Here is a 20,769-nt window from a genome sequence, read left to right as displayed (position 1 = left end):
CTGAGTGTGGCTGAAACAAATTCTGAGAAAGCTGCAACGTGGCACCCTGATTCTTGTACTCCGTTCCCAGACCTATAAATGCAGGCATGCCATACACGTTGTTTACACCTGATCTATATACAATTCTCCCAATCTGATAGCCCACTTCCACCACGCCCTGCCCCAAAACCCCCAATCTGGTATTGTACTTGTAAAATATCGCACTTTTCAGGTTTATTTCCCCGCTCCTTGTGCAATATTACACATTCCCAGCCCATCATTCCATTCTCCCTGTTCAATACCACACTCTCCAGGGGTGCAATCCCACACTCCTGTTCTGATATTGCACATAGTTGATCCGATATCCATCTGTCTTGGTCCAACGTTGAGCTCTTCAATTTCCATTCTCCCAGCCCAATATCAAACTCACCAGGTTGATTGCCTGACAATACCTGTGCAATATCACACTGCTCCATTCCACTATCCCAGGCTTTTGATGTGATTATGCATATTCCCCGGTCCACTCTCCCCATCCTTATCACACTTACCCAGTCATATATCCCCAGTCCTATATTACACATTCCCCTTGGATCTCATTATGTTTGTGCATTATCTCATGCACCCAGTACAATATCACAGTCTCCCTGTCCAATGTAGCCCTTCCCTGAATCCATTATTTAATATAGCGCTCACCCTGTCTGATATCCCACTTCCTCCAGTTAGTTCCTATACTCTCCCTGTCTAGTATCTCCAGTTCTGATACCCGACTTGCCTAGTCTGTTACCCTGACTCCTGTTTGCTATCCCACCATCCTAATCCAATATATGGCTTTCCCAGTCTGATATACCATTCTCATGGTCAATATCCTATACTCCTTCTCCTGGTCTGATATATCCCACTCTCCTGGTAATAATACACCCTCCCAATCCTATATTACCCTCTCCAGAGCTGATATTCCACCCTCCCAGTCTGATATCCTACTTCCCCAGGCAATATTGCTCGCTTCAGTTCCGATATCTGACACTGCAGTCTCAGTCTGATATCCCACTCTCCCAGTCTGATATCCCACTCTCCCAGTCTCATATCCCGCTCTCCCCATCCGATATCTCACTCTCCCAGTCTCATATCTCGCTCTCCCAGTCTGATATCCCACTCTCCCAGTCTCATATCCCGTTCTCCCCATCCGATATCTCACTCTCCCAGTCTGATATTCCATTCCCCCAGTCTGATATCCCAGTATCCTGGCCCCTCATCCCTCTAGAGAAATAGCACACATTTTGGATGCGATATCTCACTCTTTTCTGAAAGCAATTTCACATTTTCCCAGTCCAATATCCGACTCCCCAACTCGCAAAAAACACCTCCTCTTTTTGGCACCAACTTGTTGATGGTCCCTCATGGCTCCTGTAGACAGAGTGAGATATGACCACACACTTTGAGATGGTGGTATCTGACAGGCTGTTGGGGGAACCACGAACATCGAGTGGCCAGTCATTGAAGAAATGCATAGTAGTGTCTTTTATTTACTCAAATTAGCCGATGGGTCCTCACCATTTGCTGAGTTTGCTATTCCGTGTGTCTGCCTTTTGTTTTTGGTAACTATACATAGAAATTAGCAAAGTAAAAGGAAGAAAAAAAAAGTAACAGAAAGAAAAGTTCACATCTGCAGAGGATTCTCCAGATAAGGTCCAGTTTGGTGCAAACACTTAGTCCATTGTTTCTTTTGCTGTTAAAAGTGCAGAGCACGTGTTGAGTGTCTTCATATGTTCCTATCCTTTTGTGAACCCCTTAACAAGGCAGTTAATTACCCTGAGTTCAGTGAGGGCAGTCGTGGTCCCTGGTCCAACACTGTCCCTCGGTGCTAACCACTCTGACCATCCCATCAAAGGGAGTTCTTCCACCGATTTCTCTCCTCCCTCTCTCTCACACACCCTGTCTATCTCTCTGTGTCTCTCTGTATTGGTCCATCTTGTTCTGCTTCCTTAGCTCTGTCTCCTACCACCACCCCCCACACGCCCCACACCATGCGCTTTCTGTTTTCTAGTCCATCTCTCCGACTATTCTCCGGCTCCTGACTCTATTCCTGAACCCCCAGCCCCGCCAACTTCCTGCGGGAGGGACATCTGATGCTGGGGGCTGGGCCAGGGGAAAGGGACCGACCCCAGGAGGGATCGCGTCGGTTCCTGGAAGGGGAGAGGGGGGTATCCTGGAAAGCAGGTGTCTGCTGGGATTGGGGTGGGGCAGAGTGGGGTGGTCACAGCGGGTTGAAAAGGTGATAGTGTGTGTGGAGGGGACATGTTCTAGGTAGAAGGGAGAGGGGCTACAGTCTGAGGGAGGGAGGGGGGCATGTTGTGAGGGGGAGGGGGCCTTGTTGTGATGGTAGGGAGCACAGTATGGGTTGTGAAAGAGAGGGCAAGGACTGGGTTGAAGGGCGAATGTTCTGGGGGTAGGGCGAGGGAAATGGAAGGGGGGAGATAGAGAGGCACAGACAGAGGGAGAGGCTTATCCCTGGGCGGGCAGGCAGGAGAAGGCTGAAGTCCTGATCCCGGACCCTGATCCCAGGCCCTGACCTTAGAGGGTGGTCTCTAGGCCCTGATCCCAAACTGTGGTGCCCGGGCCACTCCCCCACCCCTCCACCTCAGCTCCCAGTCTCCGGTTCCGGGCCCGGGCTCCCTCTCAGTCCTGACTGCTGGACTCAGGCTGTGGGCCCGATATAGGAGGCTGCTCCTCAGCCTGTACAGGCCCTCGGCTCGGGGGCAGGCGTGTCGTCCTCAGGCCCTGGATCCTCCGGCACTCCTGGCAGATACGGATGTGGCTGCAGCTCCTGCCTGGGCCCGGGCCTAGTTCATCGAGGAGTCGCTGCGGTCCAGGGCCCAGGCCCGGGCCCAGGCTCGGCTCCAGGCCCAGGCTCCCCGTAGGCCCCGGGTAGAGCCTGCCATTACTGAGCCTCAGCTCCCTGGCCGCTCGCAGCTGCTTGCTCAAAGGGACACCCCCTGGCCTAGCTGGTCTCCGTCTCCTTCTCCAACGGGAGGTCTTCTTACACGACACAGCGTGGCGCAGCTCAGTAAACATCTGGCGGCACATGGAGACCTGAAGGAAGAGGTGTGGGGGGAGAAAATGAGGGTGGGAGAGAAAGAGGGAAAGGGGAGGAGAGGTTAGAGAGAGAGAGAGGGGAAAGGGGGTGAAGAGGGCAAGAGGAGAGTGGAGGGGGAAGGAGGAGGTGGAGGGGGAAAGGAGAAAGAAGAGTTGGAGGTGAGGAAGGAGTGGGAGAGGGAGTGGGAGAGGCAGGGTGAAGGACAGTGGGATGGGAGGGTAGAGAGAGAAAGAGAGAGGACAGAAGCATCAATGTCCTCTTAGCCATCACTCAGACAACCATTAATTTACATCAGACCAGCTACAGCCTCCCCCTACTCCTCCCCTCCTTCATCGTCTCCTCCAACTCCCCCTTCCCTCCACCCAAACAGCCTCACCCCAACTCCTCCCCTCCTTCATCGTCTCCTCCAACTCCCCCTTCCCTCCACCCAAACAGCCTCCCCCCAACTCCTCCCCTCCTTCATCGTCTCCTCCAACTCCCCCTTCCCTACACCCAAACAGCCTCCCCCCAACTCCTCCCCTCCTTCATCGTCTCCTCCAACTCCCCCTTCCCTCCACCCAAACAGCCTCACCCCAACTCCTCCCCTCCTTCATCGTCTCCTCCAACTCCCCCTTCCCTACACCCAAACAGCCTCACCCCCAACACCTCCCCTCCTTCATCGTCTCCTCCAACTCCCCCTTCCCTCCACCCAAACAGCCTCACCCCCCAACTCCTCCCCTCCTTCATCGTCTCCTCCAACTCCCCCTTCCCTCCACCCAAACAGCCTCACCCCCCAACTCCTCCCCTCCTTCATCGTCTCCTCCAACTCCCCCTTCCCTACACCCAAACAGCCTCCCCCCAACTCCTCCCCTCCTTCATCGTCTCCTCCAACTCCCCCTTCCCTACACCCAAACAGCCTCACCCCCAACTCCTCCCCTCCTTCATCGTCTCCTCCAACTCCCCCTTCCCTACACCCAAACAGCCTCCCCCCAACTCCTCCCCTCCTTCATCGTCTCCTCCAACTCCCCCTTCCCTACACCCAAACAGCCTCACTCCCAACTCCTCCCCTCCTTCATCGTCTCCTCCAACTCCCCCTTCCCTACACCCAAACAGCCTCACCCCCAACTCCTCCCCTCCTTCATCGTCTCCTCCATCTCCCCCTTCCCTCCACCCAAACAGCCTCCCCCCAACTCCTCCCCTCCTTCATCGTCTCCTCCAACTCCCCCTTCCCTCCACCCAAACAGCCTCACCCCCAACTCCTCCCCTCCTTCATCGTCTCCTCCAACTCCCCATTCCCTCCACCCAAACAGCCTCACCCCCCACTCCTCCCCTCCTTCATCGTCTCCTCCAACTCCCCCTTCCCTCCACCCAAACAGCCTCACCCCCAACTCCTCCCCTCCTTCATCGTCTCCTCCATCTCCCCCTTCCCTACACCCGAGCAGCCTGCCCCCACTCCTCCCCTCCTTCATCATCTCCTCCATCTCCCCATTCCCTACACCCGAGCAGCCTGCCCCTACTCCTCCCCTCCTTCCCCTGTCTCCTCCCCTCCCCCTTCCCTACAGCTGAACAGCCTTCGCAGAAAGCCCACGATCTCCCCCACACAGGAAATGCTCTGTGCTATCAGGTCAGACTACAGACAATGCGAGGGTGTGACTGGAAACTGGTAGACAGTGAGTCCTCATTTGTTGGCCTAGAGCTGGCCAGTGATGTTCCTGTGAGGACAGATACAGTGTGTGCAGTGATACAGTTCTCTGTGTAGTTACAGTGTGTATAATGATTCAGTTCTCTTTGTACAGTTACAGTGTGTGCAGTGATACAGTTCTCTGTGTAGTTACAGTGTGTATAATGATTCAGTTCTCTTTGTACAGTTACAGTGTGTGCAGTGATACAGTTCTCTGTGTAGTTACAGTTTGTACAGCGATTCAAACCCTGGATAAATGAGTAAAAGTCTGTTTACCGATACCTCCTCTGATTCTGCTGAACGTCGAGTTGTCCAAACAAACTCCATGACAGCTACAAAGACTGCAATGATCAGACCACAGATCAGGACGACAAATATCCCACCAATGTTCTCCATTCCTAAACCTGACAGGTGGAGAAACACACTGGGGTTTATTGCGAGAATAGAGATAAGTTTAGACCAAATAGAGACATAGAGACAGACAGTGAGAATCAGAGACAGTGAGGGAAAGACTCACAATTGGATCTCACTATGATAAAGGATCACCAACTGGGATCTCACTGTTAATGGAATCTCTCTCTGAATTGAATCTCACTGTGAATGGTTCTTACTGAGATGGGGAGATCTCTGGGATCTCACTGCAATTTAGATCTTACTGACATTGCAGTCTCATTGCATTGGAGATCTTTCTGTAATTGGTATCTTACTGTGATTGGGTCAAAGTGACAGTGTTTTCCCTCTGTTATAGCTCTATGGATCTCTGATACACCACTGGAATCGCACTTTGCCCCGATTGGGATCTCAGAGTAATTGGAATCATTCTATGTGTGGTGATCAAAATTGCCATATGATTGAGATCTCTTTCTTTTATTGGATTGGATTTACTATTGTCACATGTACCAAGGCACAGTGAAAGGTTTTGTTTTGTGTACAGTCGAGGCAGATCATACTATACAAAGTACATTGGGTTAATAGAACAGAACGAGTAATACAAAGTTGTGGCTGCAAAGAAGGTACACAAAGACCAAGGTCAACATTAGATTTGAAATGAGAGCGGTCCATTAAGAATTCTAATAATAGCTGGGGAGAAGACGCTGTTCAATCTGTTGGTATGTGTGTTCAAGCTTTTATATCTTCCACTGGATGGAAGAGATACAAAGAGATTATACTGGAGTGGGAGGGGTCTTTGATGATGTTGGCAGTCTTCCCAAGGCAGTGGGAAGTGTAGATGGAGTCAATGGATCTCATGTGCCTATGATCATTCAGCCCTCTATGTGATTTGAGAATGGTTCTGTCTACCGGAATCTCCCGGTTGCTGGAGATCTCCCTGTTGAATGGAGATATCCAGACTATGGATCATGACAATGTGATCTGGTTCGGAGATCGGAGTGCTGTTTCTCACCTTTTGCTCTGTGATCTTCTTCCTTCGGACACTTCCCTCCCTCCCACCACTTCCTTTTGAGTATTTCCAACCGGTTATTCTCCTGAAGTTGGAGGATCGCGAGGGTAATCTCGTCCCGGAATGGGGAACCTGTGCGGAGGGAAACACTGTTTACAATGACACAGGGATCATACAATAACACTCACATTCACACACACACACGCACACACACACACACACACACACATTCGCACACACACACACACACACACTCGCACACACACTCACATTCGCACATAATCACATTCACACACACACAAACATACAATCACATTCGTGCACACTCATACACACACACACACACCCACTCACTCGCTCACACACACACACACACACAAACTGTCACACGCACACTCACTCTCACACACACAAACTCTCACACTCATACACACTCACACAGATTCTCTCACACACACACTCACACACACTCACTCAGACTCACCCACACACTCACTCAGACTCACACACACACTCACTCAGACACACACACACACCCACTCAGACACACACACACACTCACTCAGACACACACACACACACACACACACACACACAGAGTCTCTCTCTGTCACATACTCTCACACATTCATACACTCTCACACACACACTCACATACACACACTCAAACACTCACGCACACACACACTCTCACGCACCTACACACACACACACACACACACACACACACACTCACATTCGCACACACTCACATTCGCACACACTCGCACACACACTCACATTCGCACATAATCACATTCACACACACACAAACATACAATCACATTCGTGCACACTCATACACACACACACACACACACACAAACTGTCACACACACACTCACTCTCACACACACAAACTCTCACACTCATACACACTCACACAGATTCTCTCACACACACACACTCTCTCACACACACTCACTCAAACTCACCCACACACTCACTCAGACTCACACACACACTCACTTAGACACACACACACACTTAGACACACACACACACACACACACACACACACACACACAGAGTCTCTCTCTGTCACATACTCTCACACATTCATACACTCTCACACACACTCACATACACACACTCAATCACTCACGCATACACACACGCTCACGCACCTACACACACACACACACACACACACACACAGTCTCTCTCTGTCACACACTCTCACACATTCATACACTCTCACACACACCCTCACGCACCTACACACACACACACACACACACACGCACACACACACAAACACACTCATGTCTCCACATTTTACTCTGTCTCTCCCACACACAAACAATCCTGTTGATTTCACTGTCTGTCACACTAAACACACAAAACACTCTCTCTGTCTCAGTAAACACGGCGTGGAGCTGGATGAACACAGCAGGCCAGGTGGCATCAGAGGAGCAGGAAAACTGACGTTTTGAACAGAGAACCTTCTTCAGAAATGGGGCAGGTGGAAGGGAGCTGAGAAATAAATAGAGAGGGGAGGGATGGGGCTGGAGAAGGTAGGTGGGATTGTGATAGGTGAGTGCAGGTTGGGAGTGGTGTGGAGTGGTCAGTAAGGTAGGAGCAGCAGATGGGGGGGGGGGACAGAAAATGGACAGGTCAAGGAGGTGGGAATGAAAGGGAGGGTTGTTCTTGGGTTGAGGCTGGGGGTTGGGAAGGTTTAGAAGCTTGTAAAGTCCACATTGAGACCATTGGGTTGTAGGGTCTCGAGGCAGATTATGAGGTGCTGTATCTCCAGTTTCCAGGTGGCGTCATTGTGACACTGGAGGAGGCCCAGGATGGACATGTCGTCCAGGGAGTGGAAGAGGAGAGTTAGAGTGGTTCGCGACTGGAAGGTGTTGTCATTTGTTGTGAACAGAGCACAGATGCTCTACAAAGCTGTTTCCAAGCCACTGCTTGGTCTCACCGACAAAGACACAACACAGTCTCTTTATTACCTAAAAAACGTGCAAAGTGCATTGTTTTTAGGTAATTTCTTGGCCTGTTGATTGGTTGACAAGGGGCAGAAATGGCTTTTTGAATAGTGATGTGCTCTTCATGTTTGATGTGGGAGATTAGGGAGAGTTTCCATATTACTAATGATCATGCTTGGAGGAAGTGTGTTTGGGTGTGATTCCTATCGGATTAATTAGAGTGGCAGTTAGGGACAATGAGAAATCTACAGGAGCTGGGGAGTGTGATGGATGGCAGTTGAAGGGAGGAAGAAGAACTGCAGATACAGTCAGGTATCGTCTGTTACCTCCAGGATAGATAGGAAAGGGAGGCAGGTAGTGCAGGAGTATCCAGTGGCTATCCCCATCTCAAACAGATGTGGTGTTTTGCGCACTATGGGATGTGATGGACTGTCGCTGGTATGTAGCACTGATAGCCAGGTTATCCTGATATCCTGAGACTGGCTCTAATGTAATAAGGCAGTCACCAGGTTTCCAAGCAATCAGTTGCATTAGGGGGCTCTCTAGTCAAAGGCACAAGCAGACATTTCTGCAACTGAGAACGAGATGTCAGGATGGTGTGTCACCTCCCCGGTGCCAGGGTCAAGGATATCTCAGAGCGGGTGCAGAATATTCTCAAAGGGGAGAGGGACAAGCAGGAGAATGTTGTTCACATTGGTGCCAATGACAAAGGAAGGCAAAGGGATGAGGTTCTGAAGGGAGAACATAGGAAATTAAGCCGGAGGTTAAAAATTAGACCCTCAAGGATTTTATTTCACTGTAAGAGGTGTAACAGGTAGGGCAGATGAACTGTGGGCATGGTTGGGAACATGGGACTGGGAATATTATGGCAATTATAGAGGCTTGGCTCAGGGATGGACTGGACTGGCAGCTTAATGTTCCAGGGCATAGAAAAGACAGAAAGGGTCGGGGGGGGGGGGGGGGGGGGTGGTAAGAGATAAGGTGGAGTGGCATTTTTGATCAGGGATAACATTCCAACTGTACTTAGGGAGGATATTTCTGGGAATACGTCCAGGGAAGTTATTTGAGTGAAACTGAGAAATAAGAAAGGGATGATCACCTTCTTGGGATTGTACTCTCAACCCCGCCGCAATAGTCAGTCGGAAATTGAAAAGCAAATTTGTAAGGAGATCACAGTTATCTGTAAAAATAGTCGGGTGGTAATGGGAGGGGATTTTAACTTTCCAATTATAGGCTGGGACAGCCATTAGTATTAAAGGCTTAGATGGTGAGCAAATTGTAAAATGTGTGCAAGAAAATGTTCTGATTCAGTATGCGGATGTACTGACTAGAGTAGGAGCAAAACCTGACCTATTCCTGGGAAATAAGGCAGGACAGGTGACTGAGGTGTCAGTGGTGGTGGGGGCGGAGTGGGGGGAGGACACTGGGTTCTGAGGAAGGGTCGCCAGACCTGAAACCTTAACTGTGATTTTTCTTCACAGATGTTGCCAGCACTGCTGAGCTTTTCCAGAAACTTTTGTTTTTGTTCATAATTCTATTAGCTTTAAAATAGTGATGGAAAAGGACTGACCAGATCTAAAAGTTAAAGTTCTGAATTGGAGAAAGGCCAATGTTGACAGTATTAGACAGGAAGCTTTAAAAAGTTGATGGGCAGAAGCTATTTGCAGGTAAAGGGTAAGCTGGAAAGTTGGAAACTTCAAAAATAAGCTAACAAGAGTTCAGAGAGAGTGTATTTGTGTGACAGTATATTAGAGCAGCATTGGACTACTCTCACTCTCAGAGGCTGTATGTTAGTGTGAAGGGCAAGGCTGGTAGGTGTAGGGAATGCTGGATGACTAGAGAAATTGAGGTTTTGGTCAAGAATAAGAAGGAAGTATGTGTCAGGTATAGGCAGCAGGGATCATGTGAATACTGAGAGAAGTGTAAGGGCAATAGGAGTATACTTAGGAGGGAAATCAGGAGAGCCAACAGAGGACGTGAGATAGCCTTGGCAAATAGAGTTAAGGAGGATTCAAAGGGATTCTACAAATACATTAAGGACAAGGGAGTAGGGCCCCTTAAAGGTCAACATGGCCATCTATGCATGGAGCTGCAGGAGATGGGAGAAATGAATATTTTGCATTAGCATTTATTGTACAGAAGGACATGAAAGCCAGGGAACTTGGAGAAATAAATACCAAAGCCTTGAAGAGTGTCCATATTTCAAAAGAGGAAATTCTTAAAATGCATAAAGATGGATAAACCTCCAAGATCTGATCAGGTGAAGCCTAGAATTCTGTGGGAACGTCGGGAAGAGATTGCTAGGCCCCTTGCTGAGACATTTGTATCATCGATAGCCACGGATGAGGTGCCGTAAGACTGGAAGGTGGCTAACATTATTCCACTATTTAGGAAAGGTGGTAAGGAAAAGCCAGGGAGCTATAGACCTGTCAGCCTGACATCAGAGATAATGGGAACTGCAGATGCTGGAGAATCCAAGATAATAAAATGTGAGGCTGGATGAACACAGCAGGCCCAGCAGGATCTCAGGAGCACAAAAGCTGACGTTTCGGGCCTAGGCCCTTCATCAGAGAGGGGGATGGGGTGAGGGTTCTGGAATAAATAGGGAGAGAGGGGGAGGCGGACCGAAGATGGAGAGAAAAGAAGATAGGTGGAGAGGAGAGTATAGGTGGGGAGGTAGGGAGGGGATAGGTCAGTCCAGGGAAGATGGACAGGTCAAGGAGGCGGGATGAGGTGGTAGGTAGGAAATGGAGAAGCGGCTTGAGGTGGGAGGAAGGGATGGGTGAGAGGAAGAACAGGTTAGGGAAGCGGAGACAGGCTGGGCTGGTTTTGGGATGCAGTTGGGGGAGGGGAGATTTTGAAGCTGAAGTCCACATTGATACCATTGGGCTGCAGGGTTCCCAAGCGGAATATGAGCTGCTGTTCTTGCAACCTTCAGGTGGCATCATTGTGGCACTGCACGAGGCCCATGATGGACATGTCGTCTGAGGAATGGGACAGGGAGTTGAAATGGTTCGCGGCTGGGAGGTGCAGTTGTTCGTTGCAAACCGAGCGGAGGTGTTCTGCAAAGCGGTCCCCAAGCCTCAGCTTGGTTTCCCCAATGTAGAGGAAGCCACACGGGGTGCAATGGATACAATATACCACATTGGCAGATGTGCAGGTGAACATCTGCTTGATATGGAAGGTCAACTTGGGGCCTGGGATGGGGGTGAGGGAGGAGGTGTGGGGGCAAGTGTAGCGCTTCCTGTGGTTGCAGGGGAAGGTGCTGGGTGTTGTGGGGTTGGAGGGGAGTGTGGAGCGGACAAGGGAGTCACGGAGAGAGTGGTCTGTCCGGAAAGCAAACAAGGGTGGGGATGGAAAAATAGCTTTGGTGCTGGGGTTGGATTGTAGATGGCGGAAGTGTCAGAGGATGAATCGTTGTAGCCGGAGGTTGGTGGGGTGGTATGTGAGAGCCACCTCTTGCTCCCCAGAGGAGCTCAAACAGTTCATTCACTTTACCAACACCTTCCACCCCAACCTCAAGTTCACCTGGGCCATGTCCAATACATCCCTCACCTTCCTGGACCTCTCAGTCTCCATCTCAGGTAACCAGCTAGAAACTGATGTCCATTTCAAGCCCACTGATTCCCACAGCTACATAGAATACACCTCCTCCCACCCACCCTCCTGCAAAAATTCCATCCCCTATTCCCAATTCCTCCGCCTCCGCCGCATCTGCTCCCAGGATGAGGCATTCCACTCCCGCACATCCCAGATGCCCACGTTCTTCAAGGACCGCAACTTTCCCCCCGCAGTGGTCGAGAACGCCCTTGACTGCGTCTCTCACATTTCCGGCAACACATCCCTCACACCCCGCCCCCGCCATAACCACCCCCAGAGGATCCCCCTCGTTCTCACCAACCTCCGGATACAACGTATCATCCTCCGACACTTCCGCCATCTACAATCCGACCCCACCACCAAAGCTATTTTTCCAAACCCACCCTTGTCTGCCTTCCGGAGAGACCACTCTCTCCGCGACTCCCTTGTCCGCTCCACACTCCCCTCCAACCCCACCACACCTGGCACCGTCCCCTGCAACCGGAGGAACTGCTACACTTGCCCCCACACCTCCTCCCTCACCCCCATTCCAGGCCCCAAGGTGACCTTCCATATCAAGCAGATGCTCACCTGCACATCCGCCAATGTGGTATATTGTATCCATTTCACCCGGTGTGGCTTTCTCTGCATTGGGGAAACCAAGTGGAGGCTTGGGAACCGCTTTGCAGAACACCTCTGCTCGGTTTGCAACAAACAACTGCACCTCCCAGTCGCGAACCATTTCAACTACCCCTCCCATTCCTCAGACGACACGTCCATCATGGGTCTCCTGCAGTGCCACAATGATGCCACTTGAAGGTTGGAGGAACAGCAACTCATATTCCGCTTAGGAACCCTGCAGCCCAATGGTATCAATGTGGCCTTCACAATCTTCAAAATCTCCCCTTCCCCCACTGCATCCCAAAACCAGCCCAGTTCTTCCCCTCCCCCCCACTGCATCACAAAACCAGCTCAGCTCGTCCCCTCCCCCCACTGCATCCCAAAACCAGCCCAGCCTGTCTCTGCCTCCCTAACCTGTTCTTCCTCTCACCCATCCCTTCCTCCCACCTCAAGCTGCACCTCCATTTCCTACCTACCACCTCATCCCGCCTCCTTGACCTGTCCATCTTCCCTGGACTGACCTATCCCCTCCCTACCTCCCCACCTATACTGTCCTCTCTACCTATCTTGTTTTCTCTCCATCTTCGGTCCGCCTCCTCCTCTCTCCCTATTTATTCCAGAACCCTCTCTCCATCCCCCTCTCTGATGAAGGGTCTAGGCCCGAAACGTCAGCTTTTGTGCTCCTGAGATGCTGCTTGGCCTGCTGTGTTCATCCAGCTCCACACTTTGTTATCTTAGCCTGACATCGGTGATGGGCAAGTTATTGCAGAGGATTCTGAGCAATGGGATTTACATGTATATGGAAAGGCAAGAACAGATCAGTGGTCATTAACATGGCTTTGTGCATGGGAAGTGGTGTCTCACTGGCTTGTTTGAGATTTTTGAAGAGATAACAAAGACGGTTGAGGAAGGCAGAGTGGTAGACGTTGTCTATATGGACTCCAGCAAGGTGTTCAACATGGTTCTGCGTGGTAGATTGGTTAGCACAGTTAGATCTCACCGAATCCTGGGGGAGCTAGCCAATTAGATACAAAATTGACCGAAGGTGGGAGGCAGAGGATGATGGCGGAGGGTTGCTTTTCAGACTGGAGGCCGGTGACCAGCTGTGTACTGCAAGGATTATTGCTGGGTCCACTGCTTTTTGTCATTTATATAAATGATTTGGATGTGAATTTAGTACGTAGGTGACAACAAAATAGGTGGTGTAGTGGACTGTGATGAAGATTATCTCAGAGTATTATGGGACCTTGATCAGATGAGCCAATTGGCCAAGGAGTGGCAGATGGAGCTTAATTTAGATAAATGTGAGGTGTTGCATTATGGTAAGGCAAACCAGGGCAGGACCTATGCAGTTAATGGTAACGTCCTGGGGAGTGTTGCTGAACAAAGCAAACATGGAGTGCAGGCTCAAGGTTCCTTGAAAGTGGAATTGCAGGTAGATAGGATAGTGAAGAAGGTGTTTGTTATGCTTGCATTCAGAAGATTGCCTCATTCAGTGCATTAAGTATTGGAGTTGGGAGGGTCATGTTGCGGCTGTACAGGACATTGGTTAAGGCTGCTTTTGGAATACTGAGCAATTCTGGTCTCCCTGCTACAGGAAAGATGTTGCTAAACTTAAAAGATTTCAGAAAAAAATTTACAAGGACCTAGCCAGGAATGGAAGGTCTGAATAGATTGGGGCTGTTTTCCCTGGTGCGTCAGAGGCTGAGGGGTGACCTTACAGAGGTTATAAAATCATGAGGGGTATAGATAGGGTAAATAGCCAAGGTCTTTCCCCCCAGGGTGGAGATGTCCTAAACTGGAGGGCATAGATTTAAGGTGAGAGGGGAAAGATTTAAAAATGACCCTGAGGGGTAACCTTTTCATGGGTGGTGCGTGTATGGAATGAGCTGACAGAGGAAGTGGTAGAGGCTGGTACAGTTACAGCATTTAAAGGTATCTGAATCAGAATGTTTTAGAGGGATATGGGTCAAAAGTCGGCAATGTGACCAGGTCAGTTTGGGATGTCTGGTCAGCGTGCATGAGTTGGACTGAAGGGTCTGTTTTCGTGCTGTACAACTGTATACCTCTATGACTAAGGCACACCCGGTCTCTACCTCGCTGTCTCTCACATAGACACACACACAACCCTGTCTTTCTACTTCTCTCTCTCACACACAACCCTGCCTTGCGCTCTCTCTCACACACACACACACACACACACACACACACACACACACACACACACACACACACACACACACACACACACGACTCCACGTCTTACTCTGTCTCTCTAACACACAAACAATCCTGTGATTTCACTGTCTGTCACACTACACACACAAAACACTCTCTCTGTCTCATCGACTCTCACATATTCCCTGTTTCTCTATTTCTCTCTCTCACACACGTACATAACTCTGTTTCTATCTCACTGTCTCTCTATCACACACAGACAGAACTGTGTCTTTCCATTTCTCTCCCTCTAACACATACACAACCCTGTCACTGCCTCACAGACAAACACAAATCTGTGTTTATTTTGCTGTTTATCATGTACACAAAAATGCTATCTCTCTATCTCACTGTCTCTCTCATATGCTGACAACCACGTCTCTCTCACACACAGATACAACTGTCTCTCTATTTTGGGATAGTAAGAACTGCTGATGCTGGAGTCAGAGATAACACAGTGTGGTGCTGGAGGAACACAGTAGGCCAGGCAGCATCAGAGGAGCAGGAAAGCTGATGTTTCGGGTCGAAACTCTTCTTCAGATTTCTGAATCTCTATTGTCTCTCTGTTTTACCAACTGTTTCTCAAACCCATACAATCAGAACCGTGTTTTTAAAACACTGTTGGTCACAGACAGAGATACAACCCTCTCTCTATTTCTCTCTCTCTCAAACATACATACAACCCTCACTGTCTCAAATCTCACTGTCTCTCTCACAGACACACAAGCAATCCTGTCTCCCTATCTCACTGTCTCTCACATACACACCACACACACACAAACAAAGCTCTCTTTCTATCTCAATGCCTCTCTCACACACAGACATAACTGTCTCTATCTTAATGTCTCACAAATACACACACTCAGAACCTGACTCTCTCACACACACACACACACACGCGCGCAGACATAAACACAGTGTTGAGATTTCATCTCTAAATTCCTAGAACATGCAAGAAACTGGACTGTATAGACACTTTCTGGAGACACTGAGCCATGCATCATGGAAACAGTCCCTTTGGTCCAACTCTTCCTTGCCGAACAAGCTTCCCAAACCAAACTAGTCCCATTTGTCTATGTTTGGTCCACTTCCCTCTAAACCTTTCTCATTCATGTACCTGTCCAAGTATCTGTTAAGTATTGTAACTGTACCTGCATTTGTCTGGCAGTTCATTCCACATACAAACACCCTCGGTGTGATAACGTTGCCCCTCAGGTCTCATTTAAATGCTTCCCCTCGCACCTTAAACCTATGCCCTCTGATTTTGAACTCCCCCACCCCAGGGAAAAGATCTTGGCTATTAACCTTATCCATGCCCCTCATGATTTATAAACTTCTGTAAAAAGCCACCCCTCAACCTCCTACACTCCAGGGAATAAAGTCCCAGCCTATCCAGCCTCTCCCTATAACTCAAACCCTCCTGTCCTGGCAACATCCTGGTAAATATTTCTGTAATGTGGACTCTTTTCAAGACATCAGTATTTATTTCCGCTGAGTGGAGTGCCTCCATTTCTTTCTCCACAGTAAAAACTGACACAAAATATTCATTTAGTATCTCTCCCATCTCCTGACATTCAACACAATGTCGTTGTGATGTTTAAGGGACTCTATTCTCTCTCTAATTGCTCTTTTATTCATAATATTCTTGTACAATCGCTTTGGATTATCCTTAACCTTATCTGCCAATGCTATCTCATATCCCCTTTATGCCGTCCTTGTTTCCCGCTTCAGAATGTCCCTACACCTGTCGAGCCTTTGAGGGGTTCACTTGATCCCAGTTGTCTATACCTTGCCAACTTCCAATGTGAGCCCATGGCAGGGCCAGGATGGGAGAGACAACTCCACTTGGAATTCCAGGGGAAACCTCTGTCCCAGGCATCCTGGGAGCTGGGTCCTGCAGGGAGTGGCATCGAGGAAAATGGGTTGAGATGCAGGAAGCTGGAGAGAGGAATGCTGGGAAGACAATGGCTCAAGTTGAACCAATGACAGCAGCACTGGTCAGTAGGACCAAATGGACTGGTGGGTGTATTGCAATGGGTTCACCCCCGGCACCTACCCAGTGGCATACCGATACCGTAACCCTTGGTATCGAGCAAGCCTCCGATCTGAGTCAGGTTACAGTTCCGTTTCCTGTGGTACTCGTTCATTGTGGACTCCAGCAGGAAGGCGTACTTGGAGTTCAAAACGCGGGCAATACCTTCCTCAGTGGTCTTCACAAAGACACTGGGCTGCTTCGAGTGCATGTAGTTCCACATCCGCTGGTATGTCTGGTACCGGGAGTTCTACAAAGGCAAACGGCAGTAATGGGTGAAGGAACAAAATACAACGGTCACTCCCCACCATGCCATCCAGATTCAGGGGCACTCAATACCCCTGGCCCCCAGTGACCTGCAGTTCCAGTGCCCCAAGGCTCCCAGTGCCCTGCAGTCCCAGTACCCCAAGGCTCCCAGTGCACCATGTTCCCAATGCTCCACAGTCCTAGCATGCCAGGTTCAATTGCCCTGCAGTCCGAGTGTGCCAGGTTCCCAGTGCCCCAGGCAGCCACTGCATCAGGCACCAACTGCACCAGGCTCCCACTGCCCCAGGTTCCCAGTGCCCTGCAGTCCCAGTGCCCTAAATTCCCAGTCCCCTGTAATCCCAGTGCCCTGCAGTCCCAGTTCCCCAGTTTCCCAGTCCCCTGTAACCCCAGTGCCCCAGATTCCCAGTGCTCCAGGTTCCCAATGCCCCAGGCTCCCAGTGCCCAAGGCTCCCAGTGCCTTGCAATTCCAGTGCCACAGGCTCCCAGTGCCCTGCAGTCCCAGTGCTCCAGGCTCCCATTGCCCTGTAATCCCAGTGCCCCAGACTGTTAGGACCCTGCAATCCCAGTGCCCCAGGCTGTAAGTACCCTGCAATCCCAGTGCCCCAGGCTGTCAGTACCCTGCAATCCCAGTGTCACAGGCTCCCATTGCCCTGCAATTCAAGTGGCCCAGGGTCCCATTGCCCTGCAATTCCAGTGTCCCAGGCTTCCAATACCCTGCAATCCGAGTGGCCCAGGCTCCCAGTGCTCTGTAATACCAGTGCCCAGGCTTCCAATACCCTGCAATCCCAGTGCCCCAGGCTGTCAGTACCCCAGGCTCCCGGTGCCACAGGCGTTCAGTATTCTGCAATCCCAGTGCCCAGGCTCCCAGCGTCCTGCAATCCCAGTGCCCCAGGCACTCAGTACCCCAGGCTCCCGGTGCCACAGGCGTTCAGTATTCAGCAATCCCAGTGTCCCAGGCTCCCAGTCACCTGTAACCCCAGTGCCCCAGGCTCTCGGTGCTCTGCAATCCCAGTGCCCCAGGCTCCCAGTGTCCTGCAATTCCAGTGCCCCAGGCTGTCAAAGCCCTGCAAGTCCAGTGCCCCAGGCTCCCAGTGCCCTGCAAACCCAATGCCCAGGCTCTCAGTGTTCTGCAACCCCAGTGCCCCCTGCTCCCAGTGCCCTGTAACCCCAGTGCACCATGCTCCCAGTGCCCTGTAACCCCAGTGCCCCAGGCTCCCAGAGCCCTGTAATCCCAGTGCCCCAGGCTCTCAAAGGCCTGTAATCCCAGTGCCCCAGGCTCCCAGTGCCCTGTAACCCCAGTGCCCCAGGCTCCCAAAGCCCTGTAATCCCAGTGCCCCAGGCTCCCAGTGTCCTGTAATCCCAGTGCCCCAGGCTCCCAGTGCCCTGTAACCCCAGTGCCCCAGGCTCCCAAAGCCCTGTAATTCCACTGCCCCAAGCTCCCAGTGCCCTGTAACCCCAGTGCCCCAGGCTCCCAAAGGCCTGTAATCCCAGTGCCCCCGGCTCCCAGTCCCCTGTAACCCCAGTGCCCCAGGCTCCCAAAGCCCTGTAATCCCACTGCCCCAGGCTCCCAGTGCCCTGTAACCCCAGTGCCCCAGGCTCCCAAAACCCTGTAACCCCAGTGCCCCAGGCTCCCAAAGTTCTGTATTCCCAGTGCCCCAGGCTCCCAAAGACCTGTATTCCCAGTGCCCCAGGCTCCCAAAGCCCTGTAATCCCACTGCCCCAGGCTCCCAGTGCCCTGTAACCCCAGTGCCCCAGGCTCCCAAAACCCTGTAACCCCAGTGCCCCAGGCTCCCAAAGTTCTGTATTCCCAGTGCCCCAGGCTCCCAAAGACCTGTATTCCCAGTGCCCCAGGCTCTCAGTGTCCTGTAATCCCACTGCCCCAGGCTCCCAGTGCCCTGTAACCCCAGTGCCCCAGGCTCCCAAAGCCCTGTAATCCCAGTGCCCCAAGCTCCCAGTGCCCTGTAACCCCAGTGCCCCAGGCTCCCAAAGGTCTGTAATCCCAGTGCCCCAGGCTCCCAAAGCCCTGTATTCCCAGTGCCCCAGGCTTTCAGTGTCCTGTAATCCCACTGCCCCAGGCTCCCAGTGCCCTGTAACCCCAGTGCCCCAGGCTCCCAAAGCCCTGTAATCCCACTGCCCCAGGCTCCCAGTGCCCTGTAACCCCAGTGCCCCAGGCTCCCAAAGACCTGTAATCCCAGTGCCCCAGGCTCCCAGTGCCCTGTAACCCCAGTGCCCCAGGCTCCCAAAGACCTGTAATCCCAGTGCCCCAAGCTCCCATTGCCCTGTAGCCCCAGTGCCCCAGGCTCCCAAAACTCTGTAATCCCAGTGCCCCAGGCTCCCAAAGCCCTGTAATCCCAGTGCCCCAGGCTCTCAGTGTCCTGTAATCCCACTGCCCCAGGCTCCCAGTGCCCTGTAACCCCAGTGCCCCAGGCTCCCAGTGCCCTGTAACTCCAGTGCCCCAGGCTCCCAAAGCCCTGTAATCCCAGTGCCCCAAGGTCCCAGTGCCCTGTAACCCCAGTGCCCCAGGCTCCCAAAGCTCTGTAATCCCAGTGCCCCAGGCTCCCAAAGCCCTGTAATCCCAGTGTCCCAGGCTCCCAAAGGCCTGTAATCCCAGTGCCCCAGGCTCTCAGTGTCCTGTAATCCCAGTGCCCCAGGCTCCCAAAGCCCTGTAACCCCAGTGTCCCAGGCTCCCAAAGCCCTGTAATCCCACTGCCCCAGGCTCCCAGAGCCCTGTAACTCCAGTGCCCCAGGCTCCCAGTGCCCTGTAATCCCAGTGCCCCAGGCTCTCAGTGTCCTGTAATCCCACTGCCCCAGGCTCCCAGTGCCCTGTAACCCCAGTGCCCCAGGCTCCCAGTGCCCTGTAACCCCAGTGCCCCAGGCTCCCAAAACCCTGTAATCCCAGTGCCCCAAGCTCCCAGTGCCCTGTAACCCCAGTGCCCCAGGCTCCCAAAGTCCTGTAATCCCAGTGCCCCAGGCTCCCAAAGCCCTGTAATCCCAGTGCCCCAGGCTCCCAAAGCCCTGTAATCCCAGTGCCCCAGGCTCTCAGTGTCCTGTAATCCCACTGCCCCAGGCTCCCAGTGCCCTGTAACCCCAGTGTCCCAGGCTCCCAAAGGCCTGTAATCCCACTGCCCCAGGCTCCCAGTGCCCTGTAACTCCAGTGCCCCAGGCTCCCAAAGCCCTGTAATCCCAGTGCTCCAGACTCCCAGTACCCTGTAACCCCAGCGCCCCAAGATCCCACTGCCCCAGGCTCCCAGTGCCCTGTAGTCACAGTGCCCCAGGCTCCCAGTGCCCTGTAACCCCAGTACCCCAAGCTCCCAAAGCCCTGTAACCCCAGTGTCCCAGGCTCCCAAAGCCCTGTAATCCCACTGCCCCAGGCTCCAAGTGCCCTGTAACTCCAGTGCCCCAGGCTCCCAAAGGCCTGTAATCCCAGTGCCCCAGGCTCTTAGTGTCCTGTAATCCCACTGCCCCAGGCTCCCTGTGCCCTGTAACCCCAGTGTCCCAGGCTCCCAAAGCCCTGTAATCCCACTGCCCCAGGCTCCCAGTGCCCTATAACCCCAGTGCCCCAGGCTCCCAGTGCACTGTAACCCCAGTGCCCCAGGCTCCCAAAGCCCTGTAACCCCACTGCCCCAGGCTCCCAGTGCCCTATAACCCCAGTGCCCCAGGCTCCCAAAGCCCTGTAATCCCAGTGCCCAGGCTCCCAGTGTTCTGCAATCCCAGTGCCCAGGCCCCCAGTGCCCTGCAAACCCAATGCCCAGGCTCCCAGTGTTCTGCTGTCCCAGTGCCCCAGACATTCATTGCCCTTCACACCCAGTGTTTGTGGGCACGATGGTTGATTTGTTGGTCTCCTTCCTTTGTAACAGAAGTGGTGCCTTCAGCTCTGAATGATAGTCCATGATTTTCCCTTGCACCAAATACTTTGTGAAGCTCTCACTAGCGCCCCTTCAGGCTGGTCTG

General features: G+C 52.0%; 1 protein-coding gene across 4 annotated transcripts in view; it reads right to left on the bottom strand.

Moving 5' to 3' along the window:
* Positions 1-1,490: 1,490 nt before the first annotated feature.
* Positions 1,491-20,769, bottom strand: part of grik5 (glutamate receptor, ionotropic, kainate 5) — a 156,173-nt gene continuing 136,894 nt past the window's right edge. For 2 of the 4 annotated variants that reach the window (XM_059641314.1, XM_059641316.1), the window contains exons 17-20: positions 16,576-16,801; positions 6,136-6,264; positions 5,010-5,137; positions 1,491-3,069 (exon numbers count right to left, since the gene is read on the bottom strand). In XM_059641314.1, the coding sequence (XP_059497297.1) occupies positions 2,656-3,069; positions 5,010-5,137; positions 6,136-6,264; positions 16,576-16,801 (897 nt within the window). In that variant the 3' untranslated portion in view covers positions 1,491-2,655. The remainder of the gene's footprint in view (positions 3,070-5,009; positions 5,138-6,135; positions 6,265-16,575; positions 16,802-20,769) is intronic. The other 2 variants (XM_059641315.1, XM_059641317.1) reach the window with 1 other exon arrangement.

Source organism: Stegostoma tigrinum, chromosome 41 (assembly GCF_030684315.1).
Source record: "Stegostoma tigrinum isolate sSteTig4 chromosome 41, sSteTig4.hap1, whole genome shotgun sequence".
NCBI lineage: Eukaryota > Metazoa > Chordata > Chondrichthyes > Orectolobiformes > Stegostomatidae > Stegostoma > Stegostoma tigrinum.
Note: the sequence above shows the minus strand (reverse complement) of the source record. Positions and strands in the feature narration are given on the sequence as shown.